A 26,290-nucleotide genomic window follows, 5' to 3' on the forward strand; every position below is an offset into this window, starting at 1 on the left:
CAAACCAGCACCCTCCCAGGACGTCTCCCAGCGTGTCAAAGTTTACCCGCTGCCAAAGAAAACAACAAAAACAGACTACAAAATGAACACACAGTCCTTAGCAAATTCTCAAAAAGAAAGAAACACCGTATTTATTTAGTTTAACATTTCCCCTGATCTAAAGAAAAAGATGTCAAAAGATAACCTAGGACATATACACAGGCACACACCCCCCTGACCGAGATAACCTAACAGAAAAAAATAAGGGCAAACGTGTGTCCAACAAATTTATCTTCGCTTCTGGAAGATGTTCCCACGTCCCATTCCGCGTCCTCTCCCTCTTGCAGCCACTGAAAGGTGGGGAAGAGAAAGGACGAGGCCAGGTCAGTGAGGACTCACACCACAGAGAAGCCTGTATCCCAGGATATCGGCCCAGGAAGGGGCCTGAAAGGCCACCCAGTCCGGCACCACGCCCATCCCAGCACACTTCACGGGGGAAATGGGCAGGGCGGGTGCCTGGCATCAGAGCTGGAAAGGAGGCCCTGGACTCCTGCCTTCCAGCCCAGCACTGTTCCCCACCAGAGGCTGGGAGGCAGGGCCTTGTGGCGAAGGCGGTTTGGGGAACCAGTCTGGGAACCAAAGAAAAGATGAATTCTCAGAGTTGGCCCAGGGTGAGCTAATAAAACATGACAGATGCAATTAATTTACACTTAAAATTCTGAAACAGATATTAAATGTTGACATCACCTCACAAAACCACTCATATAAAGACTGCTGTTCTCTGTGACCCAAAGGTTCTAGGAGACCCGTGGCTCTGAAGAACAAGTGAAAATATTCGGACAGCTACTAACTGGAGCCTCACCCCTTTCCTCTTACAGAGTCCGGGGCTGTGAGAGGCACAGGTGGCTCGGGCAGAGGTCAGCAGGCCGGGGCAGACTCACTGCCAAGTGCCTTCTAGGGCACGGCCACTGGGCTCCCCCTTCTGCTGGAGAAGGTGCCATGACACAGTGACAACGAGGGCAGCCCTCCCCGGGGAAGCCGAGAGAACAGCAGTTGCAGCACAAAGCTGGCACTTCTGAAATCGCTCCTTCTCCAGGACAAACGTCCAGAGCTCTGGTCCCATCTCCCCACAACTATCTCTCACCCAGGAAGTGCAAGGAGAGTCTCGGATCGGTTTCTCTGGAGGGCATTTTAAAGGATTACTCTACTGCACCCTTAAACTCAACATCTGCACTGCAGCGAGAGATACTTTCCAGGACCCAGATACAAAGCTCTGATTGGGCTAACCCGGAAGAGAACTGAGACCAAGTCACTGGGCCAAGGCCAGTCCCACTTGTGGAATATGCTAAAGAAGGACTTATCTTCAAACGTAAGAAGCTGTGGAAATTAAGCTCAGCCGCCTCTAATGGGTAAAGATGGCTCAAAACTGCTCACTTCTTATCTGAGAATGCCCCCCCCTCCCCGCAGTTTCCCTTATTTATGCGGGGTGCCAGGGACATGCCCAGCCTCGAGAGGAACGATTACCCCACTGCTTTAGGAGTCAGCTCATCCACACCGCAGCACCTCTGCTCAGCAAACTAGACCAGGGCGAGTTTCCCCCAGACACCCCAGAATGTCTGAAAACAAAGGGTCTCCGAGAGAATCATTACAGGAGACGTATCCGCTCTTCAAGTCCCCATCTTTTTTCCGAGGAGCCACCTTGCATGTCGCATAAGCCCTGTGAATGGGACCAGGTGAGGCAAGACAGAGGAGGCAGGGCACCTGGATCCCCCAAGACTGCAGGGAAAAGGGGTGGCAGTGGGTATGGAGACGGTTGAGGTCAGGCCCACCCCCCACGCCCCAGCAATAACAGGGCTTTTCTAAAAGGTACACGACAACCCTCATGTCATAACCGGTGCACGGGGAGCACCTACCTTGGGCCTTCAGAATAGCAGCCTTTCCCCGACCGGCCCCCGAGCCTTGGTTTTTATTTTTCATGCTCTTTAACATGGGTGCATTTTTCAGCATGTCAGGTAAAATCAGAAACCGGATCTTGCTGCCACGGATGTACACCTGCTCCAGCTGTGCCACTCGGCCGTCTCTGTACGTGACTGTGATGTTGGACATCTGCAAGGGAATCACCAGCTCATGAGTAAGGCCAACAGCACCAGTGGAGAGCAGGGCACATGAACACGAGCCTTGGCTGGTAGGAGGGGAGTCCAGAAATGCAGAAGCTGGGGCTTCCCTGGTGGCACAGTGGTTAAGAATCCGCCTGCCAATGCAGGCAACACGGGTTCAGTCCAGGAAGATCCCACATGCCGCAGAGCAACTAAGCCCGTGCGCCACAACTACTGAGCCTGCTCACCGCAACTAGAGACAGCCTGCATGCATCAACAAAGACCCAATGCAGCCAATAAATAAAATAATTAATAATTAAAAAAAAAAGAAATGCAGAAGCTCACATCACGAAATAAAGCTCGGGGCACTCTGGAGTGCCTACTGTGTGCGCCAGGGACTGTGCTGAGCGTGTCACAGAGACAGTCCTCACAGTATGAGATTCCCCATTTTTAAAGTTAAAAAAACTAAGGCACTTGTCCAAGGTCCAATGGCCAGAATGCGGGGAGTCCTGATTCAAGCCCCTGGCCTGGCCCCAAAGGCCCAACTCGGCCATCCTTGCTCTCCCACCAGCACGTGACGTGCTCTCAGTGGTGACACACGAACTGAAGTGGCTTAGCACTGCTTGTCCAAACTCTTGTCCCCTCCCACATCTGCCCGGCACACACACTGCAAAGGCACTGTGAGGGTCACGAGTGTGCACCAGATGCGGTCCCCGCCCTCCCAGAGGACATATGCGAGTAGGTGAGACAGAGCCTCTGGCTTGGGTGACAGGGACTGAGAAGTGGGGGTGGCAGTGCCTGCACAAATGGCCTGGAATACAGGACAGGTGTGAGGCGACAGTTCACAAAGACCAGGCAGGACATGGGAGCAGGGAAATTGGGGCTGAGGGCAGGGTCGTCACCTCAGAGACTATGGGGCCACTCATGTTTGTGGACAGAAGCAGGGCAGACAGGGTTAGGGCAGCACTTCGGACAGATGAATATGCAAACCACGGGACGGGGCGGGGGGAGGTGCTTAGAGGAGAGTCCAGGCAGGAGACTGGCCGGGCGTGGGAACGTGACACAAACCCACCAGTGCCAATCTTGACAGGCACCACGTTTAACAGAAAAAGCAGCTTATTTTACCAGCCTTCTGGATGGAATAGCATTTATCAGAATGGGTGAAACCCACACCAGAGAGCGATGTGCTGGCTGACTGCTTCCTGTCACCCTGACTCGCTCTTTTTTTCACGTGCAAACTGGCCGCCAGCCTCTGTTCGAGCACCCAGCGGGCAGAAAGATCAAACGCACTCTAAGGCCACTCTGTTGTCTATTTTGGGGGCTCTGCCTGCTGCCAAGTCGCTTCTCCTCCAGCACATCCTTCCTGTCACTGCCCCCCCAACCCGTTTTGAGAATCCTTGACAGTGCTGTCGAGGAAGATCAACCACGCTCACACCAAGTGCTCTCAGAAGCTGCACATGTTCATCCCGGCAGAAGCCGGAAGGAGCCCAGCACCACTGCTCTTATCCCAGCCTAGGAAGCAGACCGGCCGTGCTGTGTATGCCCCCGCCGGGCGCACAGCCTGTCAACAAGCCCAAGCTGTGCTCCCACCATGAGCCAAAGGCGGCGACTTGTGTGAACTTGGTTTTAACGAAAGTCAGGCAGGAACACGGAATCTGTCCACTTCTCCAGACAGCCACAATGAGGCGCCGACGGCATAAGCCAGCGCCCGCCTGCAAGGACACTTTGGGGAGAGAAGATCTTAGCGCAGACCGTCTCTGTACTCATTTCCCCACACGTCTGAGGCTGGGATGGAGAGCGCTGGCTCCAGGGGTGTGAGGCAGTGCCGGGGGCCCAAGGATAGTCAGCCATAGCAGCCCAGCTGCGGGGCACACGGCGAGCAGCTGGCAGACGGTCGGCCCCCTCCCCGGCCCACCATCCTCCTTTTCCTGAGCCCTCCTCCTCTTCTTCCTGTCTGAAATCTGACAGTCAGAGCTGAGGGCCTGACGCTTCCAGAGCCAACAGGATCCAACAGGTTTACTCTAGGCCTTATTTTAGAGACGGTTGCCAAGTTCACAGACTTGGGAGTCAGACACTTGGGTCTAGATCAGCTCCCTCCATGCTCATTCACCCTGGGCTTGTCCTCAGAGAGGTCCTGTGATGACTGAAGGACCTATTGCATGTAAAACCCCAGCCTACTGCCTGGCACAGAATGTGCACGCAATGAACGGAACATTCTGGCACTATTAAGCACACAGTTTGGAGACAGGTCCTAGGTTGACAAGCTAAACTAAAACTTTAAAATACTTAACAGCACTCAGATCCTGGTTTCTAAATACTACTCCTAAACGAACAGAAAGCAAGGCTCCTGAAGAACTGGCTGATTCCAGAGCTGGGTTAGGGAAGGTGAAAGAGAAGCCTGTAACAAACGTCTCACACCAGAAAGTAAGGATGCGCTCCCCCAGAATGGCCAGGACACACCAAAGGAAACGGGAGTCAGCTCGAGAGGCTGCTAGTGGTCAAATCTTGGATAACTGGAACATCAAAATAATGACAGCAATGGATTACAAGCCCCTTAATGAAACCTATGGTCAGTATGAGCCTGTACTGATAACAAGGGACTTAATAAATGGGGGTGGTGGTACAGGAAGGCACTTCCACACAGCTGATCCACTAAATACAAAAAGAATGATGGAGGAAAAAAAGATTATTCTTTTGCAACCATCATAGTAAAAAGGTTCAAGGAAGAATCTTCACGGGAAGCTACATGAGGCCGAGGAACGGGAGAATAAAGAGGAGCAGGACGCTCACAAAATTCTCATTAGTTACAGAAGGAAAAGGAAACTACAGTGGAGAGACCACGCAACACCTTAACCAAAGATCAAGGTTAACATGGCAAATAGGTGTTTCGGGCCTTAGTGACACCCAGAGGAGACAAAAGTTACACAATAACAGCCCAAAAAAGCATAACCCAAATCTAAATAGGAGGACGCACAAGAGAAACCTTAATCAAGGGACATTCTAACAAAATAACTGGCCTCCAGTCTTCAAAATCACCAATGGTGTTAAAAGCAAACTTGGAGGAACTGTTCCAGACCAAAGAAGCATCAAGTGAGTTGACAACTAAACCCAGTAAGTGATCCTGGACTGAATGAGGCAGAGAAGACAACACGGCCACGACACACTCTGTACACGCAGAAACGGGACACACTGCAGGCTAAAGTACTGACTCAACGTTGGAGTTTCTGAATTAGTAACTGTACTGTGGATACAGTAAGAGGAAACATACACAGATATACACAAAGTATCATGCAATAAAGGGCTATGACTGCAATCCACTCTCAAATAGCTCAGAAGAGGCATCTAGGTAGATTTTTCCACAGACCATTGTGCCACAGCCAAGAAAACAGTTCAAACAGTCTTGTCACTGATGGGGTGACCATGCCAAAGCCCCCAAAGCATCACTTCTGTGGAATCTATTAACTATCGCTTCTCCCCCAACAAAAACGTCTAGGAATAGAGACTTCCCCGGTGGCGCAGTGGTTAAGAATCCACCTGCCTATGCAGGGGACATGGGTTCGATTCCTGGGCTGGGAAGATCCCACATGCCACGGAGCAACTCAGCCCGTGTGCCACACCCACTGATCCTGAGAGCCACAACTATTGAAGCCTGAGCGCCTAGAGCCCATGCTCCACAACAAGAGAAGCCACCGCAATGAGAAGCCCGCGCACTGCAACGAAGAGTAGCCCCCGCTCACGGCAACCAGAGAAAGCCCGCGCGCAGCACCGAAGACCCAACGCAGCCATAAATAAATAAATTCATTTAAAACAAAAAACACAACTTTGAAAGCATCTTAATGTATCATTTATAGCTTGGTTTTCGTTTTTATAAAACTGGGAACTTACTGTGGAGTTGTGTATTCCCCCCACTTATGTCAACAGCATTTTCCCACGACATTAAACACTCACCTCTGCTACCTTACTGGGTGAGGAACATGCTTTGTGATATACACTAGTTTGGTTAGCTGTAATTTATTTAACGTATTAGAAATGTTGGTTGCTTCCAGTCTGCTTTATTAAAAACAGCACTGCAGTGGAGACCCATTGTCCACAATTTTGGACCTGTCTCTGGAAGTGGATCTATCACATCAAAGAGCACGAACTCATCTATGCTGACATATTTTAGATGTGTTTCCAGAAAGGAGGTAATAACTTACACTTCTACTGGCAAAGTAGCAAGGACCCCTTGGTAGCCTTATTAATTCTATTCTGCCAACTTGCAAGTTTACACACTCTTACTGTTTCCTAGTTTGCCTGATTAGTAACGAGCCCATTATTTTTGCATGTTAAATGTCCATTTATATTTTTTTCTGTGAATCATCCATTTTATGACTTGTGTCCACTTTTAATTGGGACTTGTAAAAACTACTTATCTATTAAATACAATAAACTTTCATTATTAATTAAAAAAATCATGAGATGCCCTAAATGTCTGAATACTGACTAGAGCTGGGTCAGGAGATCACTTCTAGCATTTGCTAAGAATCTATGAAGGAAACTCTGGACCCATCACACTGGACACCCAATAAAATCCACAGCCATAAAAGGTTCCTCTGTAAGGTTACACCAATGTAGCCTAGTCTATAAAATCAAAAGGATGTGTTCTCTCGAGAAATATATTTTCTCTGATTTGGAAGGAAAATCCCTTAGTTCCCTCCTTGACATTTCATGAAGACAGGATGCTTCAAACCCGTGGCAGGAACACACAGCCAGGACAGAAATGTCCCCGTCTGGGGCTCCGGTTCTGTCATTCACATCCGAGCTGGGCAAGCAATGGATGTGAGCCTCCATCAGGGACACCTCTGCTCCCTGCGCGCGTGCGGGGCCTCGGGAGAGGGCACAGCAGCATGTGTGGGGCACTGCCAGCCACAGCCGATGCTGCATCCTCAGCACGGGCCTCCGGCTCCTCCCTGCCTTGCAGCTGTGGGGTGTGGGGAGCTGGGAGAGCAAGGCTCCCTGCCTCTCCAGCCAAACCTCGGATGCTCTGAAGTGCCTGTACGCTCTGACCCAGTAAGCACACGGGACCTCACCCTGGGTTTCACAAGCACACGTTACATTTTCAAGTGTCAAAAAAGGGCTATGATAAAAGGCGACATAAAAAATACCCAAAGAACCCTGAAAAAGGGTGTATTTTGTATGGGAATGTTGTTGAGGACATCATCTAATACAAGGGCTGAGGAAAAAAATGTCTCTGACATCTAGTGCCAGGGAAACTTGCACATCTGACATTTTATCAGAATGATATGATGTACCTCAGAACTCATGGTGTCCCTCTGCCAGGCCTCTAGGAAGCTTAGAACTGAATGTCCTCTAGGTTTATACCTGAATATACCTTTAATAAATGTACAGGGATTTACCTCCCAGGTACCGACTGCCTGCCTTCATTCTACTGTCTGCCGCAGCCTACCCACACCTTGACCTGTCTACTTTCATCTTACTGTATGATTTTCTGTAAGCCACCTCTGACTCTTCTTGAAAGGGGACAGAGTTAAGAGGCAAATACTAAAAACCCAAACTACATTCCCAGGAGAAAACTGGTCCATGTTGATTACGCGTGTGACTTTCTCACCTGTTTTCCAGATCTTTGCCGTGTGTGACCCACACCACTTTTTATAATAGGAAGTTTTATTAAAACCCAACATCAAACGGCAAACACTGAACTTCAGCTGCCCTCTAGCAAAGAACAAGCAGAGGGAGAGCCAAGAGGATGCTCGCATCCCCGAAGGGCAGGCTGACCGGTACGAGGACGAAGGAACAGCAGGCACCACCGGCCTCCCAGCCAGGGGTCCTGCGTCAGCTGTGCGGGGTGCTCACCCCGGCGGGCTCAGCCCCACCGCAGCCTGCTGGGGCCCACCCAGCGCCCCAGGCTTAGGCACGCCCACAAGGCCCCAAATCTTGGCGTAAGCAGTGTTATAGGCTGAACTGCACCCACCCCCCAGATTCATAGATTGAAATCTTAGGCCCCACCACCTCAGAATGTGACTGTATTTCAAGACTGGATCTTTACAGTGGTGACTGGGCCCTAATCCAATATAACTTGGGTCTTTTTAAGAAGAGATTATGAGGGACGTCCTAGGTGGCGCAGTGGTTAAGAAGCTGCCTGCCAAGGCAGGGGACACGGGTTCGATCCCCGCCCCAACAAGATAACCACATGCTGCGGAGCAACTAAGCCCGTGTGCCACAGCTACTGAAGTACACACACCTAGAGCCCGTGCTCTGGAGCAAGAGAAGCCACCGCAATGAGGAGCCCACGCACCACAATGAGGAGTAGCCCCCACTAGCTGCAATCAGAGAAAGCCTGTGTGCAGCAACAAAGACCCAACGCAGCCAATAAATAAATAAATAAAATAAAATAAAAAAAGAAGAAGAGATTATGATACGGACACACAGAGGGAAGACCACGTGAAGACAAAGAAGACCGCCATCTACAAGCCAAGGAGAGAGGCTTGGAACAGATCCTTCCCTTGTGGCCCTCAGAAGAACCAACCTTGCAATACTTTGATCCCGAACTTCTAGCCTCCAGAACCCTGAGAATAAATGTCTATTGTTTACCCAGTCCAAAAACGGACAGAAGACGTAGACATTTCTCCAAAGAAGACACGCAGATGGCTAACAAACACAGGAAAAGATGCTCAACATCACTCATCATTAGAGAAATGCAAGTCAACACCACAATGAGGTATCACCTCACACCGGTCAGAATGGCCATCATCAAAAAATCTAGGAACAATAAATGCTGGAGAGGGTGTGGAGGAAAGGGAACCCTCCTGCACTGTTAGTGGGAACATAAGTTGGTACAGTCACTATGGAAAACAGTTTGGAGGTTCTTTAAAAAACTAAAAATGGAACTACCATATGGCCCGGCAATCCTACTACTGGGCATATACCCTGAGAAAACCATAATCCAAAAAAAGAAACATGTACCATAATGTTCATTGCAGCACTATTTACAATAACCAGGACATGGAAGCAACCTAAATGCCCATCAACAGATGAATGGGTAAAGAAGATGTGGCACATATATACAATGTAATATTACTCAGCCATAAAAAGGAATGAAATTGAGTTATTTGTAGTGAGGTGGATGGACCTAGAGTCTGTCATACAGAGTGAAGTAAGCCAGAAAGAGAAAAACAAACACTGTATGCTAACTCATATACATGGAACCAAAAAAACCACACACACACACACAAAACAAAGAAAAAACCCCAAACAAAAAACAATACTGATGAACCTAGTGGCAGGACAAGAATAAAAACATAGACATAGAGAATGGACTTGAGAACATGGGAGGGGTGGGGGGGAAGCTGGGACGAAGTGAGAGAGTAGCTTTGACATATATACACTACCAAATATAAACTAGATAGCTAGTGGGAAGCTGCTGCATAGCACAGGGAGATCAATTAGATGCTTGGTGACGACCTAGAGGGGTGGGATAAGGAGGGTGGGAGGGAGGGGATATGGGGATATATGTATACATATAGCTGAGTCACTTTGTTGTACAGCAGAAACTAACACAACATTGTAAAGAAATTATACTCCAATAAAGATCTGAAAAAAAAAAAAATGTCTGTTGTTTAAGCCACCCAGCATGGGACTCTGTTATGGCAGCCCTAGCAGATTAACACAGGTGGGAGGAGGTGGCAGGCCCCCACCACCTGACATGCAATGCCTCATTTATTCTGCACTACAGTCCTGAGGCTGAGGTGCTATTTTTATCCCTGATTTAGAAAGGAGGGAACAGAGGGTGAAGGAGGTCCAAAGCTCACCCCAAGTCGCACCAGGTGGCAAGCTGCAATTACTCCAGATCCCTCTCTTGCAGGGTCTGTGTGCTTTAATTCACACTGGCTGCCATCAGAGAGACCACCAATGTCCCCCAGCCAGACACATTCGCATCACAGATGGGAAGTCTGAGGCCTTGGAAACTCAGAAAGTTGTCCAAATACACAGCTGAATAAACACATGAAGATTCCCTATCCTAGTCTTGTACTCTATTCACCAAACTGAAAACCCTTAAAAGAGGACCAGACCTACTGACAGCCATACCTCACAAAGGCAAAGGAGGCCTGGCTGCACAGGACCTGCAGAGAGCCCACCCACCTCTGTGGCATCAACACCAAGGAGAGAAGCCTGCAGTCACCAGATGGCTATCTCCATGAACACAAGGGAGCCCCCAGCTGATCAACCTGGCAGGGAGAGGATACTCAAAGCTACACAGAAATCACAAATAAACCAATGAACCCTGAGAAGCAATGGATACTTAGGACACCTGTCCTGCAGTATGACCTTGGGTAAGTCACCTCACCTCTCTGACCCTCAGTTTTCTCACCTAGAAAATATCAACAGGCACCATATGTTGACATTTACAACCTGCAAGGTGCTGAGCTACTTGCCCCCGCCTCCTGCTCTCACCTGATCTTTAGAACAGCCCTGGGGTGGGGTGTTACCCCAGTGGCAGTCTTGGGAGTGCACGGCTCAGACTGGGATCCACCACAGCATTCATCCTGAAGCCACTCTCTTGCCAAGCTGCCAGCCAGTGACTGACCACAGTGGGGGTACAGTGCCAGGCCATTTGTGCCCCATGCTAGACTCTTCCAATGAGCAGCCTTTGCCTGGCTGAGACTTCCTCAGAGATACTCTGCCGCCTGAGCCTCTTCCTACTCAACCCTCCTTCCCTTCCCCTGTCCTTTCCCCACCGCCAGCCCAGCACCCCAGGATGAAAGCTCTCCTGCTCCCTCTCCTCTACCCTTTATTGTCAGCTTCCTCAATCAATCTCTTGCAGAACTAATTCTGTTCTCATTCTACCAATGAGAAAACTGAGGTGATTAACATGCCCAAGGTCAATCAGGACTCAAAGCCACATCTGATTGCAAAGCCCAAGCTCTTAAGAAGAAATTGTGTCACATGCTTTGTAAAGTGACACTATACAAATCCACGTGACTGTTAGCAAAAAGCAAAGTTGTGCCCTGGGAAGGACACCACATCAAGTGGCTCCAACATTCATTAGCAGAGTGACGCTGAGCAGGTGAGTCCTTTAATCTTCCTCCTTCTATTTTATGGATGATAAAACCATCACCAAACCTGCTTTCCTCACAAGGCAGTTGCTATACATGCATCAAATGAGACGCCGCCCCCAAGAAAATGGCAAATAAACATAATTTACTTGAATGGAAGATTCTGCTAACTGCAAAGCACTATGCAAACACATGGGGGCAAATGAATAGAGGCCCTGAACTGGATGGTTCTCTTGAAGGTAGTGCCACTTCTGTTAAACAGGTCTCCAAAATATGGGAGAAAATGATTATGGGATTGGGAGAAACAAAGGACAAAGTTAAATATTCTAACTTCCAAATGGCTCTCATTTATGCCCACATCCCAGTACCTGTAGCGGTGCCTGGCACACATTTGGCACTCAGTAAATAACTGCTGAATGAGAACTTCAAAAAGACCTTGACCCAACATCTTCCTGTCCTCTGAGGCACAGGCTGAAGTGCAAAGCAAGATACCTGACAGTTCATGTTATCCTCTGCTTCAATGAGCTTCCCTCGATACACCTCACCAGTGTTCGTCTCACATGTCACAATGTGACCCTCGGCCTCATGCAGGACTTTAATCGGCACGCCAATTGACATCTCGGCAGGAAGCGAGCTCTACAGTGAGAGAAACAACAGTTAGTTCGTCTTCCACAGCCCGAGAAGGCATGTGGCAAACACCATGCCCCTCCAAGGCCTGAAACTACACTAAAGATGCCAAAGGTGCATTTTTTTTTTTTTTTAAACAGAAGAAAGTAGCTTAACTCCTAGCTTGAAGGACCTACCTGGCAAACACATGCAAGACGTGGGTGGGGAGGAACAGGGGGTCCAGATAGAGGGAAAGCTAATGGGAATGAAAAGAAAGCGCCTCCCATCTCCTTCCCACCATAGGTCCCTTCATCTTCGTCAACAGCTATGTGTTCCCCAGACTGCGTGCTAGAAAAGAGGGTTGGAATGCATGTGTGGCAACCCACAGTTGTAGGTAACATCACTTGGAGAACCTATGACAGCAACCTTGAGCTGTCCAACTGTCTGCATGAGGAGCCACTGTCTGCATGCAGCTACTGAAATTAAACTCAACTGAAACGAAATTAAATGAAAATTGAAAACCCAGTCCCTCCAGTCACACTAGCCACACGTCAAGTGCCCAGTGGCCACACGTGGCTCGTACTGGGCAGTTGCAGATACAGATCAAAAGCTCTAGAAGAGGCTGTGCGTTTCATTCAACCCATTAAGTGCTCTCTGGGCCCCCCCCCGCCCCCCACCTACTTCACCACCAAGGCTAAAGAGAAAACAGCAGAGTGTCCACAAAGTCACCACGTGCTACGTGCAGGAAATGCTTATCTTAGAGGAAGACATCATCGGGGCAACCGCCTAGCCTAATTCACAAAGAAAAGCAGCGGACTTTCCTTTTTTTAATTCCGAGATGGGCCGCTGAAAGCGGGAACACATCCTGCGCGGTCCAGAGAGGAGGACCAGGAGAGGATGCGAAAGGCAGGCGCCGCAGGTGAGGGGCCTTGGGAGGGCGGGTTTTACGCTACGCGCGGGGCGGGGGCTCGAGAAGCATCACCCAGGCAGGGCCCGAGTCGGAGGCGCCGGCCCGGAGAGACAGAGGGACAGGGGCTGACAGGGCGCGTGCTCCGGGCAGCGGGCGCACCGCTTCCAGGGGGGCCAGGCGACGCTGAGGTGCGGCCGGCCGGGCCTCCCGCTCTCCTCCCTCCCCGAGCCGCGCACGGCTCCCCGGCGGCGCGTCCTCCTCCAGCCGCCGGCCCCTCGCGGGCAGCTCGGCTCACCGCGCCCGCCACCCCGGGCCGCTCCTCACCCGCTCCGGCCTCCTCCCGTCTCTTTCGCGGGGCGGCAGCGACCCTGGCGACGGCGAAGGCGCGAGACAACCGAATGGCGGGCGCCGCGCTCCCAGAACACCACGCGTTCCCACAATGCCTCGCGCGAGGCCCGCCCCACACCCTCCTCCTTCCTTTTCCCGACGGCGGGCGCGCCCTCGCCTCCGCTTCCTCCTCACCCCGCCGGCTGGGAAACTTGGGCTCCGGCACAGTAGTTCCGGCCCCGGAAGACAGGGCCGATGACGGGACCCAGGTGCCGCCGGAAACCCAGACCCTCGGGCCGGGCAGGGCAGAGGGGGGCCCGCGTCTCCAAGCAGCCCACCCCGGCGGCGGGCTGGACGGCGAGGCGGGCGGCGGGGGCTGCGGGCGGCGGGGCCGACGGCCGGGACCCGCCCTCACAGCGTAACCCCAGGGACCCGGCAGCGCGGGGTAAGGGGCGCCCCGGGCGCGGAGGGCATCCCGCCGCACGGACGGGGCGGGCGCGGCCCGGAGTGGAGCTGGTCTCCCGCAGCCTCGCGTGGGGCTCGGCCCGTGGCCGGCGGAGGCGCTGGCCGGGCGGAGGCGGGGCTTGTCCGGGGAAGAGCCTCTGGGGCGTCCGCGGAACGCGCGGGCCTGGGCGGAGCTTCCGGGGAGCCGGGCGGGGAGGGGGCGCGGAGCCCGGCGGGCGGCGGGGGACCCCCGGGAGCCGGGGCCGCGAGCCGGGGCCGGGAGCCGCAGGGCGCGCGGAGCTCGCGGGCATCGGGGGCGGGCCGGGAGGCCGCCTGGAAGCGCCGGGGCGGGGCTTGGGGCGGCTCCCCCGCCGCCTCGCCTGCTCCCCGGCGCGCGCGGGTCCCGCTCCCTCCCGGTCCCCGCCGGACCTGCCGCCCCCGCCAGGCCAGGGCCATGGGAGCCCCGCGCCGCCCGGGTCATGAGGACGGAGGCGGAGGCAGCGGGGCCGCCGCTCGAACCCGGTCAGTGCCCCCCGAGGGCTCGGCCCTCTCCCCGGGGAACGGGCTGGGGGGACCCCGCCCCAGCGCGCGCGGGGTGCGGTCGCGCGACCTTGGGCCGACCGCCGCCGCGGCCCGGGCTGTAGAGCTTGGAGCGAAAGCGGGTCGGGGGTGCGCTCCGCCTTGATCCCCGCGTCCGTCGCCCCCCGCCAGCCCGGGCTGGTTGGGGTTTTCTGGTACCCCCTGGGCTGGGACCCCAGGCAGCTCTGATTGCGGTCATGGTGGGAGGGTCCTGGTTGAGAGGCCGGGGCGGCACCTTCTCCGGACGGGAAAAGTCCTCTCGGAGCCTCCTTGGAAGGTCCCGTCCCCTTGGGTAACTGAGGCCTAGACGGGCAGGGCACTGGTTGGGAGCATAGAGTAGTGGGGGCGGATGGGGGGGGCGCCTTCCCCCGGCCTCCCCGACTCAGAGTTTTGTTTTTGTGTCGCTGCACTTCTTCACTCGCTAGTTCCTCCGCCCCAGGTGGCCTGAGTTCCTTTGGGGCGGAAACACTGGCGGACCGGTTCAGGGCTGCGGGCCTCAGTTTGCTTTTCTAAGTGGGGGAGGGGGAAAGCAGTGATTCCTGCTGTGCTTAAGGCACAGGGTTGATGAGAAAGAGAAAGGGCTGGTGAACTCTAAAGTGAGGTGCCAGCACCCGGGAGAGGTCAGGAGCACAGGAGACCCCAGCCCTAAGGCATCAGTGGGACGCTGACTGCGACTGCAGAAAGGAGTAGGGTCTGGGGCTACCCTGGGACTTGCCTGCCTCCCCTCCGGTTGTCTGACTGTGATCTTGGACCAGGCACTTGCCTTCCCTGAGCCTCAGTACAGTAGGGACTGGTGTTTACAGGGAACTTTCTGTGGGCAGGCACTCTGCTCCGTTGTTTACACGCAGAGCCTCGTGAATCCTCGTAAGACTGACTTCCTCGTGACGTCGGTTATCATTGTTATTTGCACTTTTGCAGATGAGCAGACTGAGGCCGAGAGGGGTTAAGTATTCAGGGCCAGTGAGCTGCCAATTGAAGCCAGGCCAACACCTTCCAGGCAGACCCTAGCTCTCGGGTGGGGCAGCCCCTTGGCTTCAGGCATCAACATCTGGCAGCAGCTTTGGGCTTGGAAGGCCTCGCCTACCCTTATCACCCCCCACAGGAATATCTCTGGGTCCCTGTTGGCTGACCTGCTTGTGCCAAGATTCGGGATGGCCACGTGGGGATGTTTAGCCACCTTGGGGGTGGAGGGGAGGGCGGCAGAGTCAAAGGGTTAGAGATCAGGACAAGAAGAGGAGGGGCAGCAGAGTTCCCGAGGGCCCTAGAGAGCAGCCAACCTGTGCCACGTTTACAGCTTGCCATAGGGGGAGGCACAGACAGAGTCAAAGCTTGGCCAGAGACAGCCTGGCTAGCCAGTGCCAGAGCCCAGGCCACAGAGCACGGAGGGAGCTGTGAACAGACGGCCACAGTCTGGAAGCCTGGGGGAAAGGGGAGTATTGCGGTGACAAGTAGACCTGGGTATCTGGAAGGATACGGCCTTTTTGGAAAAAAACGCCTTCCATTCACCATTCAAGCACGTCTGCGTGCCTGCAGTGTTCTGAGGGCTGGGCGGAGGCAGATGCCGCCTGCCTGCCACCGAGGAATTCCCAGCCTGTTTGGTGGGGAAGGCAGACACCACCTCACATCCTCCATACAGAGAGCCTCGGGGAGGGAAAGAGACCAAAGCATCTGGATGTGCAGAGATGGGAGACAACCTTCCAGACGAAGGGATACGCGAGAGCAAAAGCTGGGGACTAAACAGCCCGTGTAGAGAAACACAAAAAGGCAGGTTATAGCCACAGCGAGGGGTTCTTGAAAAGGGAGGCACCGACCACAAGGGCATAGCACCCTGCATAGGCTTCTCCCTCCACTAGCCCCGTGGGGGGAATTACTTTAATTTTTTTTTTTTTATAAATTGACTTATTTATTGGCTGTGTTGGGTCTTCATTGCTGCGCGCGGGCTTTCTCTAGTTGCTACGAGCAGGGGCTACTCTTCGTTGTGGTGCGTGGGCTTCTCATTGCGGTGGCTTCTCTTGTTGTGGAGCACGGGCTCTAGGTGCACGGGCTTCAGGAGGTGTGGCGCACAGGCTCTAGAGTGCAGACTCAATAGTTGTGGTGCACGGGCTTAGTTGCTCTGTGGCATGTGGGATCTTCCTGGCACAGGGACCGAACCCGTGTCCCCTGCATTGGCAGGTAGATTCTTAACCACTGCGCTACCTAGGAAGTCCCGGGAATTACTTTAGGATATGAACACCTGGAGGGCAGGGCTCCGTCTCAGTCACCTATAGTGTCCCCGGAGCCTAGCACACAGCGTTTGCTTTATAAGTTCATTTTTTTTCCAGCAAAGGTTTATTGAGTTACTACTAAGCATGTGAAGAAAACAAGGAAGTACTGTGAAGGAGAGCCCCTTCTCCCAAACGTACAGTCAGAAAAAGCCTCTCGTGGGAGGAGACTTTGAGCTGGGACCTGAATGACAGGCTCAAGGGGGCAGACTTGAGTACTGAGGGTAAGAACGTTACAGAGCTGCACCTATAAAGTTCCTGGGCTGAGGGCCAAGGTAAGGCAAGCAAGGCCGGCCCTACAGGCCTTAATGAGGGGTGAGAACTTTATTCTAAGAGCAGTGGGAGACTGTGGAAGGGCTCCCTCCGGCTGCTGTGTGCAGAAACAGGAGCGGGGCCGGGGGTAGAAACCGGGGTAGAGGACAGGTGGAAGTCAGGCAGGACAGACCCTCGGGGCTGAGTCCGTGCCAGTGGGTGGAGGCGAATGCCAGGAGGAGGCCTCGCGTGATGGCCCGGGTTCCTTTCCGAGCCTGCTGGCGTTGGGGAGGGGGGCCGCAGAGCCTGAGCCCGCCTGGTCTCAGTGTGCCGGAGGGACACTGAGAGGGAGGGAGGGAGGGCTGGAGGGAGGGCAGGGCTCACGGCAGCACCTGCGAAGGGCTCCGCGCACATTCTTGCCCCGAGTGCCCGCGGCGCCCAGCAGGCTGGCGTCTGTGATAAGGAGCAGGCACCGAGAGGCCACGTGACTCAGCTGGCGGGTGGCTCGCACTCACCCACGGCACCCTGCCTTCCAAGGGGCCCGCGGGTGAGGCGCAGGAGGAGAGCCCAGTGCAGCGGAGGAGGGGTCACAGGCCCCTGCCTCCTGGGAGCGTGTGACAGCCCAGCAGGGCACAGGCGAGCTCCACGCAAGGGTCCCCTCCCGTGAGCCGGAGCGTAGACTCGGGCCCGCGGAGTGCAGGTGAGGAAAGGGGCACGGCCAGCCAGGGAGCAGGGAAGGCCCCAGAAGTGCTGGCATCTGAGCCAGGCCTTGAGAGCCAGGGAGGGTTTGGACGTGGGAGAATAGGAGCTTGGGACCTTCTCTGGGCAACAGGCTGCCCAGACAAGGCTGTCAGGTGGAAAGGCCAAGGCAGACTCCAGGGTTCATGGGCAGCCCTCCGGTTGGTGCACGCCAGGGAGCTTGGGCAGCTCTGCACGGGCTGGTCGTGGGTTCAGGAGAGTACACTGGAGACCCCTGAGGCGGGGAAACCACGAGAGCTGAAAAGGTTAGGGTTAGGGTAATCCTTCCAGTTCTGTAAACTCTGAGCTCTGTCCAGATTCATAGGATCCCAGGGCAGGAGGGTCCTGCAGGCCACATGCCAGCCTCCCAGCCGCAGCTCTGCCTCGCGCCCGCTGGCTCTCCTCTCCAACGCACACCCCCCACATCCCCTAGCCTGGCCCCTTGTTTTTTTTCGTATGCTGCTTGTTTTTGGTGTCCAGCGTGGCAGGGACATGTCTGTGTCACTCACCACCATCTCTCCGGTTCACAGTCCAGGCTCTTACTGGATTCTTGGGAAATGTTTGTTGATTAAACGACTGAATCAGACCAAAGTCCCTGTTTTAGAGGCAGCCAGAGTCAGTCTAGCATGAGGAAGGCAGTGGCCCAGCCCGCAGCTGGCCAGTGGCAGAGCTGGCGCTGGAACACCTAGGTCAGGCTTTCTGCTCCGCCCAGGGTAGCAGTCCACATACAGACACGTGACCATCCCCTCCTCGTAACCTTGGGGCTGCGGAGGGCAAGTGCCTCCTGGGTGCCGGCCTTCCCTGCCTCGTCAGAGCACCCAGCACAGAGAGGGCTCTGGGGAGGGGCCTGTGGGGCCGGCAGTGCACCAAGTGCGGGGCCAGGCACAACGGGGCAGCGTCGTGGAGAAGTGACGTCCACAGACAGGAGTGAGCTCAGCTGCCTGGGAGGCCAAGAGAGGCCAGGCAGAGGGAGCGGGTGTGCAAAGGCCCTGGGGCATGAGGGTTCATGACAGGGGAAGGTCTGCCCAGAGGGCAGCCTGGTAAGGCTGCGGGGAGGTGAGGAGGCAGGGGGCGCTGGGGCAGCAGCCGTGACGGCCTTGTCCAGGAACTACGGGAGCCAGCCCGCCGGACGGTTTTGTGTGGGGCCGACCTGCTCCCTGCGTTTCGGGGAGGTCACTGCTGTGGTGAGGTGGACTGGGGGGCCTGTAAGGTCGTGGGCTGGTCCCTGAACAGCCCGTGCGGGAGCTGATGACGGTGGCACCCGTGGGAGTGGCAGCGGCGGGCCCTGTGCCAGGGTCTGTGACCTCCGTGTGTCTCCGTGCAGGGGACATCGTGCAGCTGCCCGTGCCCATCATGCAGCAGCTCTACCACTGGGACTGCGGCCTGGCCTGCTCTAGGATGGTGCTGCGGTGAGTTGGGCAGGCCTCAGCCCTCCCGGTCCACACCACCTGCTCTGGCTGAGGGCACACGGGGAGAGACCTGGGTGGGATTGACGTCCACGTGGCTGTCCTCAGTTGGGGCTTGTGGGAGGCCCAGCTTCCAGCCAGGCTCTATCCCACCTGCAAAAGCGAGCAGCGGTGGATCAGGCCTTCCGGGTCTGCATCCTGAGAATGCCAGGTGCTCTGGACCGGCCGGGAAGTCCCAGGTGTCTGGGCCTGGCCCACAGAGTGACCCCATGATTGAGACATGGGGTCCTCCCCTTCCTGGCCTTGAACTCTTGGGAGACTGGGTCACTAGGGAGCTGAGTGCTGAGCGGAGGCTGCGTGAGTATCACAGGAGCTTTGACCATCGGGTCACAGAGGGACCATCTCCTTGTCGGAGAGTTTTCAGGCAGCAGCCTGGAGCCCCGGGGCGCCCCTCCCTTATCCATTTTCCCTCATGGAATTCCAGGCAAGATAGGATTCAATAAAAGCGTTCTGTGCCTGAAACTTAGAAAACCATTGATGTGGTCCCAACACTTAGATGGTCCTAGAGATGAAGCTGGCGAGTTCAGAGAGGGTGGCAACTTGCCCAAAGTCATACAGCCAGCTAGAGAGGTCAGATGCAGAATCCAGGCCCTGGACGTCGGGGCTGGCGTGGCGTCCCCCGCTCCCCACCAGCCTTGGGCTGTGCCAGGCAGTGTGTGGGCAGGATGTGGAGTTCACGCCGAAGGGCGCAGGTGCTCAGACAGTGGCTGGCAGGCCCTGGGTGGAGGGAGCCCTGGACCAGCGGCCCTGACCGTCTGCCCACAGCTACCTGGGCCAGTTGGACGACGGCGCGTTCGAGAGGGCCCTGCGGGAGCTGCGGCTCACCAGGAGCATCTGGACCATCGACCTGGCCTACCTGATGCGCCACTTTGGCGTGAGGCACCGCTTCTGCACCCAGACCCTGGGCGTGGACAAGGGCTACAGGAATCAGGTGAGCACCGGCCACTGGCCTTCACCAGGGGCGGTCCCCGGAAGAGGGTATGATCTGGACCCGGACACCCAGCACACGTGCGGTGTGCAGAGACGGGGAACCGAGGCAGACGCGCTGTGGGCAGGACTTGGGGCGGTTGGACCAGGTCACCTTGGGTCCAGCTGCTCAGAGGACCCGAGTGGCACCCCCACTCCAGAGACCCGCCGCCGCCGCCTGCCTTCAGCAGCACCTGATGACGCACAAGGGCACATTCAGGTGACCTTGTGCGTCCTTCCTGTGTCCCAGCGCGAGCTGGGCCAGGCCTCAGAGCACACCCTGTCCTCCTCCACCGTCATTCACCAATTTACTTCCTTTCCACGGGGACAGCTGTCTCCAAGTTGGGTTATTGGTGTTCCGGAAGAAAATCCAATACACTGTCTTTCCGTTCTTTGTGTTTTCTTTTTAAAAAGAATGCCAGCATAGCCTTGCCGATACCCCAGCCGGAGTTGGCCTTGCCGGCCTCCCGCAGGGCAGATCTCACCCCAGGCTCCAAACTCCTGCAGAGTCACGGCCAGCCTCGGCACAAGAGGGTGGTCGCACGGTGCCCAGTGCCCTTCAACCTAACTCTGCTTTGAACCTTCCAAGCCAGGGGAAGGAGGTTCACGGATCTGGCTTGGTCAGCCTAGCAGAGAGAAGGGCCCCAGAGCAGAGTCTCTCCTGCCTCCCCAAGGGGGCTCTGGCCCGTAAGGCCCCTGCAGCAGCGTGTGCTCCTTGCTGGCACACACCGGCTGAGCCGTGCGGCGACTGGATGCCGGGGGCCTCAGCCACCCCCTTTGCGCCTCTACTCCCGGCCCCTGCCCACCAGGGTGCCAGCCCGAGCCTGCTGCCCACCCGCCTCCCGGGCGCCCTCCTCACCCCCTGCGTGGTCCTGCGCCGCCGGCCAGCCAGCTGCCTGCTCGGCACAGACACAGCTTTCCGCCCGAGTCGCGCTGCCCGCGTTGTGCCCCGCTGTAGGCCGGGCTCCTCTGCGGACTCCCTGAGGTGCTCTTTACTTCATCCAGGTGGGGTGAGGGCAGCCAGGACAGGTGGCCTCTCCAGCTGCCCTTCTCCCTTCAGTCCTTCTACAGGAAGCACTTTGACACAGAGGAGACGCGGGTGAACCAGCTGTTCGCACAGGCCAAGGCCTGCAAGGTGCTGGTGGAGAAGTGGTGAGTCCACCCCAACCCTGCCCTGCTTTGTGTGCCCGCTCACCCACAGGCGTGGGGGGCTTGGGGGATGGGGTGGCGGCGAGGCCTCAGGGAGAGGCTGGGGACTCAGGCAGAACAGTCGGCCATGGGCACTGACTTGCCCCCATTGCTACCCCGAGACTTAGTTTTTCTGTCCATAACATGGGGACACTTGGGGCTACGTGACCTGCTATACACAGGACTCTGGGCTGGGGTGGATCCTGAGCCGGGGCTAGAGGGACGGGCGAGAAGACAGACTCCAGCCAGCCCTCGGGCGGCTCGCAGAACGGTGGCCTGGGACAGAACACAGGGGCCCTCATGAAGGGGTGACGGCCTGGGGAACAGGCTGGCATGGCGACGGAGGGTGACACTGTCTAGGAGGGCCTGGCTGCCAGATCTCCCCACAGGTTGCTTGATCTTACGTGGGTCTCCCCTTCTCATCTACACATGGGGGAAGGACTCAGGAGACCCCACAAGCGACGTTCCCAGATGCAAGCGACTCCCTTCCCTGGGCTCGCTGTGGCACCGTGCCCAGGCCGGCTGGCTCAGGCCCGGGCCAGGCCCCCTGGACTTCTCTTGTTGGGTCTCCCATTCTCCCCAGATTTCTGTTTTCATTGTAACGTCACCTAGGCACACGATAACCCACTGGGAAGCGGGAGAAATGTCTCCACGCATCCCTGGGCCCTGTGAGCATGTGTTGGAGGGAGAGGCAGCCACGGTTTGCTTGGTGGCACTGGACAGGTGCCGCCTTGTGGAGTGGAGGGCCAGGGCTGTCCCCACCCCCCAGCTGAGGAGACAGGATGGGGACCGCAGCTCGAGCCGCCGCGGTCACCCCAGCAACGGCCGTGCTGTGACCTGGCCCAGCGTTGCTCCCCGGGGTCCCCTGGAGCCCGCTGCTTTCCTTGCAGCCCAGCCCCGCTTCGCCCTGTAGCTGAAATCCCGCTCTAGCACCGGCCTCGGGGAGCTCAGCCGGCTGTCTCGTCTCAAAGACCAAATGGAAAAATGGCACGTTTCCCCGGGCAAAGGGTAGTAGCCCAGACAGGCCCGTGACGCCGCGTGGCTGGATGTGGGCCAGGCCACAAGGTGCTAACGTGCACTCCTGAGGAGCCTGTGAGGAAGGAGGGCCCAGAGGGTGGGCATCACCCCAGGAAGGTGGGGCCCCGGGCGTAGGGGACCCGCACAGCCCTCCTCCCCTCTGGGTGTTCTTTGGACGTGCCTCCTCCTGGGCGCGTTGCGGGGGCCGTGCCTGAGCGCCGGCAGCCGCGGGCTGAGCCGGGGGCTCCCCTGCGAGCGCTGCTGACCAGCCCGCCCCGCGCAGCCCCTTCTGCCGTGAGGAGCCTTAGGAAAAATGAAAAATAACCCTTTCCGAGAAGCACTCGGTTTTGAAACGGGTAAAGCCATGCTTGGCTCAGATTTTGGGAAATAAATGAAACCCACAGGTTACAACGTTAATCACGCGTCATTTGAGGTGAACGACCAAGGCCGGGGAGCCCTTCGTACAAAAGAATTCACTAAGCAGATCAGCAGTGGGGTGCTGTTCCCTCGGTGGGGGCCTGTCTGGAGCTGAGCTGTCCCCCTGTGAAGGGCCTGGTGGGGCCAGCTTGTCCTGGGCGCGATCAGAGCCCCCCAGCCCTGGTCCCGTGCTTGGCCCCCAGCTGAGCCTGGGCCGCCGCGACGGAGCAGGGTGTTCCCACCTGCAGAGCGCTCAGAGGGACACGAGCCATGTCCCCCGCTTTGTGACACAGGGCAGAACAGGGGTCCAGGCGGGGGTCCCCCTGAGAGCTGGGGCGTGGGGCCCAGCAGCAGCCGCCGACCCTCCTCCCGTCCACAGCACGGTGAGCGTGCAGGACGTGCAGGCGCACCTGGCGCAGGGCCACGTGGCCATCGTGCTGGTGAACTCGGGGCTGCTGCGCTGCGACCTCTGCTCCGGCCCCGTCAAGTGCTGCTGCTTCGCCCCCCGTGGCCGCCGCTGCTCCTGCCGCAGCCCCGCCTACCAGGGCCACTTCATCGTGCTGCGCGGCTACAGCCGGCCCGCCAGCTGCATCTTCTACAACAACCCGGCCTACGCCGACCGTGAGTGTGCCGGGCCGGCCCCGTGGGCGGGGTGGCCCCCGGCCCCCGCGACCGCTCCCGTGCAGCCTGCTGCGGCCAAGACCCCCCTCGGCGCCTGCTCCCCAGAGCGCCTGCTCCCCCTGGGCTCCTCGTCCTTGCCACCCCTCGGGCCGTGCAGCAGCCCAGCCGCAGCCTGGGGCCGTGCCGGCCTCCTCCACCCCCCGTCACCACAGGCCAGCCCTCTCCCTCCCACCGTGCCGGCCCCGTGCCATGGCCCGGGGCCGCCCCACCGGCTCAGCTGCACCGGCCGCAGGGTCCATCTCCCCCGGGCTAGCCCTCCGAGGACAGCCAGCACTCTTGCCAGCAAGGGAAGTCTGCCCAGCTCTGGCTCCAGCCAACCCCCCCCCCGCCCCGGCCAGGGCTCGCCACAGCCCTGGGGACGGGTCAGGACCGCCCTGACGCACGCAGACTTATCCCGTGTGGCCTCGAGCCTGTCTCTTCCCCTCTCTGGGCCTCCCTTTTCCCATCTGCAGAACTGGGGAGAGGTCAGAGGACCAGCGCACGAAGGCCACAGTAGGCAAGGAGGGCTTCCTGAGTGGCGCGGGGCGGCCAGCAGGGGGGCCGGTGACCCGCCCGCTGACGCCTCCTGCCCTCCTGCCCCATCAGGAATGTGCAGCACCAGCATCAGCAACTTCGAGGAGGCCAGAACCAGCTACGGCACGGACGAGGACATCCTCTTTGTTTACTTGGACAGCTGACAGCGGGCGCCTGGTGTGCCCAGGCCCTTGGACCTCACCCTGCCCTGCCCTGCCCCAGCCGGGCCCGTTCAGGAGGCCCTGGCCCAGGCCTGCGGCTGCCTTGGCTCAGACGTGGAGCTGTGGTCCCAGCTCACATGGCCACGCCCCAGGGGCTCTAGGAGGCCGCGTCCCACCTGCTTAATCCACCAGCGCTGAGCCATCATGCCACGTAGCCCAGAGTCCTGCTGGCGGCTGGCAGCGTCCCGGGAGCGTCTGAGCAGAGCCTCCCCCAGGACCCCGAGGCTGGCTCCAGCGGTACCTAGGGGACGTCCACCCCCATGGGTGCCCTTGTTGCCTGTGAGCCGGACCCAGGGCAGGGGGAGAAGCCTGAGCCCGGCTCCCCACAGACCTGGTGACTGAGCCCGGCAGAGAGGTGTTGCTTGTGTGTGTGTGTGTGCAGACTGTGTGGCCGGCCTGGGCCCTGGGGGCTGGGACTGCTCCAGCCTCTCCGGGACCTGCACGTCCTGCAGGGCCCCTCCCACCTCCCGGGAGGCTGCTGGCAAGGCGTCTGGCCCCCGGGGAGGGCTGGGCCTCAGGCAGAAAGGGCTCTGAGGCCCCCGCGCCCCTGCAGGTACTCCAGCTGCTTGGGGTGGGACCCTGGGCTGTGACTGGGACCCTGGCGCCTGCTGGCTGGCAGGGCTCACCATGTTCCCACCCCGAGGACCAGGAGCAGCGGCCTGTGGCCTCCCACCCCCTGCCCTGGTGTTCCCATCGGGACCTTTTGCACAACGATGGGTCTCCTGTCCGACAGAGAAGGGTGTGGTCTGCGCCGGTCAGCATGGCAGCAGGGCACAGACGAGCTGTTTCCTTTTCCTCTTTTCGGGGGGGGGGCAGGGGGCAGCTGATTTTTTTGAGATTGAAGTTTTCACTTTATGGGGGTGAGACTCAACCTCAAGTAAGACAATAATAGTGAGATTGCAGGTACTTAGGAACCACTGACACCTCTCTCCACAGGGCAGGTGAGCCGACCCGAGTTCTCTTTCAAAGCGGCCTTTCACCATATGGACAGAATCTGGCCCCAGACAGTGGGGGAGCTGGGTCTGCACCTGAACAATAAGGGACGTGGATCCTTCCCAAGGGGGCTGCGGACACCCACCCCTCGGGTTGCCTCTGGCTGGAGGGCAGGGATGCCGCAGCAGCCCCCCCCCCCGCCCTGGCCCCCTGCGTCTTGGTCTTCCCGTGCCCGAGGCAGGATGCGGGGCCGCTGCTGCCCCTCCCCCAGACCGCAGACCCCGCGCCGGGAGGGCTGGGGTGGGCTCCGCGGACCGGGGCTGTCGGGCCACCCGACCCCGTTGCTCCTCAGCACCAGACGGCCTTGACCGAGAGGGGGGCCACGTTGGCTGGGCAGCCACCCTGGGTTCCAGAGACTCATGCTGCCTGCAGACTGGTCTCGTGTCTGTTGCCTTAATGCTGAGTGGCCCAAGGTCCCAGGGAGCTCTGGTGCACACGCCCGGGAGCATCACGCGTGGCGGCTGCGGGTTTGGGTGTCCCCGGAGGGGTCCGGGCGACACTGGGGAGGATAGGTGTATCAAGGGACACTAAGAGGAAGTGAAGCTTTCAGGACGACTGCCCGTGAGAGAGGCTGGCACGGAGAGCAGCCTCCACAGACAGTAGTCACGGCACCTCGGTCCATCAGAGACACTCAGTCCCTGGGCTCAGAGGAGGGCTTCTCGGGGCAAGACGCAGGTTAGAGGTCACCTGTCTGGAGGATTGACAAGAGCCGCCTGCCCCTGGGGTGGTGCCACCTGCCGGGGAGGGTCATGGAGGCAGGACGCAAACCTCACCTCGCTCTGTCGTGTCCCTGCACAAATCATGAAAATGGGGCCGGAGACAGAGCCCAGATGGCAGGAACTCTGCCTACAGCACGTGGCTCCATGACCCCCCCCCCCGGGCACACACAGGGGGCCACGCTGGACAGTTGGCTCTGTTCACTCCAGCCACCTGGGGACAAAAGGGATCTTTTGCATTTCAGAGATTTTATACATATATTTTGTTTGTAATGAGCTGTTCTCAATAAACACCATCCTCACCGGGAAACACTGGACCCCGGCCCGCCTGCGTGATTCTCGTCTCCTCCCGGGGTTCCCCGGGTCCTCGACCTCCCGCGGCAGGTTTAGCTGGGGCTGGGATCCAGTTTCCTGCTTCCCAGGCCTGCATCCCTCCCTGTGCTTGTGGAGGCGCAAGCAAGCAGTACTGGGGGTGGAAGAGCCCCAGAGCTCAGCTCGACCTTGACCGTGGTTCTCGGAGAGGGCTGAGAGGATGCATAGCCGTGGGCAGGAGGAGGACCTGAGAGGGTGGGGGAGGAGTGGGGGGGTTGCTGAGGGCCCGACTCCAGCCCTCCCTGCACCCTCTACCCTCATCTGCTGGCTACTGGATTCTTCTGGCATTTCGCTTGATAAGAATCTACTGAAAAAGGAAGTTTGGAAATCCTGCCTTATCTGGCATCCTCAGACCTGCCCCAGGTCCTGCAGGGAGCTGACGCAGCCAGAGCCTGCAGGACCCCGGTCGGTCTCCGGGCCGTGCTCTCCTGCTGGCTGACTGCTGCTCCGCCCCTCCCCAAGCCCCACGTTGTGGCGACCAGCCCTGTGCACACG

The 26,290-nt window shown here is 57.5% G+C and overlaps 2 protein-coding genes across 4 annotated transcripts; one reads left to right on the plus strand and one right to left on the minus strand.

Annotated features, from left to right (window-relative positions):
• Nucleotides 1-102: 102 nt before the first annotated feature.
• SNRPD3 (small nuclear ribonucleoprotein D3 polypeptide) lies at nt 103-13,301 on the minus strand. 2 transcript variants are annotated; one of them, XM_057744609.1, is made up of 4 exons: nt 13,167-13,301; nt 11,621-11,764; nt 1,893-2,085; nt 103-329 (listed from the first exon to the last, which is right to left on the minus strand). In XM_057744609.1, the coding sequence occupies exons 2-4, from the start codon at nt 11,744-11,746 to the stop codon at nt 268-270; spliced, it is 381 nt and encodes a 126-aa protein (XP_057600592.1). In that variant the 5' UTR covers nt 11,747-11,764; nt 13,167-13,301; the 3' UTR covers nt 103-267. The 2 variants fall into 2 exon arrangements, with proteins under 2 accessions (XP_057600592.1, XP_057600591.1); XM_057744608.1 differs by lacking the exon at nt 13,167-13,301 and adding an exon at nt 12,969-13,128.
• Nucleotides 13,227-25,740, plus strand: GUCD1 (guanylyl cyclase domain containing 1). Of its 2 annotated transcripts, none has more exons than XM_057744606.1 (6): nt 13,227-13,416; nt 18,570-18,654; nt 19,477-19,642; nt 20,738-20,829; nt 22,679-22,920; nt 23,566-25,740. In XM_057744606.1, exons 1-6 carry the CDS (start codon nt 13,227-13,229, stop codon nt 23,655-23,657), a joined length of 867 nt encoding a protein of 288 aa, XP_057600589.1. In that variant the 3' UTR covers nt 23,658-25,740. The 2 variants fall into 2 exon arrangements, with proteins under 2 accessions (XP_057600589.1, XP_057600590.1); XM_057744607.1 differs by lacking the exon at nt 13,227-13,416 and adding an exon at nt 13,804-13,937.
• The last annotated feature ends 550 nt before the right edge of the window (nt 25,741-26,290 follow it).

Source organism: Hippopotamus amphibius, chromosome 8 (genome assembly GCF_030028045.1).
Source record: "Hippopotamus amphibius kiboko isolate mHipAmp2 chromosome 8, mHipAmp2.hap2, whole genome shotgun sequence".
Lineage (NCBI taxonomy): Eukaryota > Metazoa > Chordata > Mammalia > Artiodactyla > Hippopotamidae > Hippopotamus > Hippopotamus amphibius.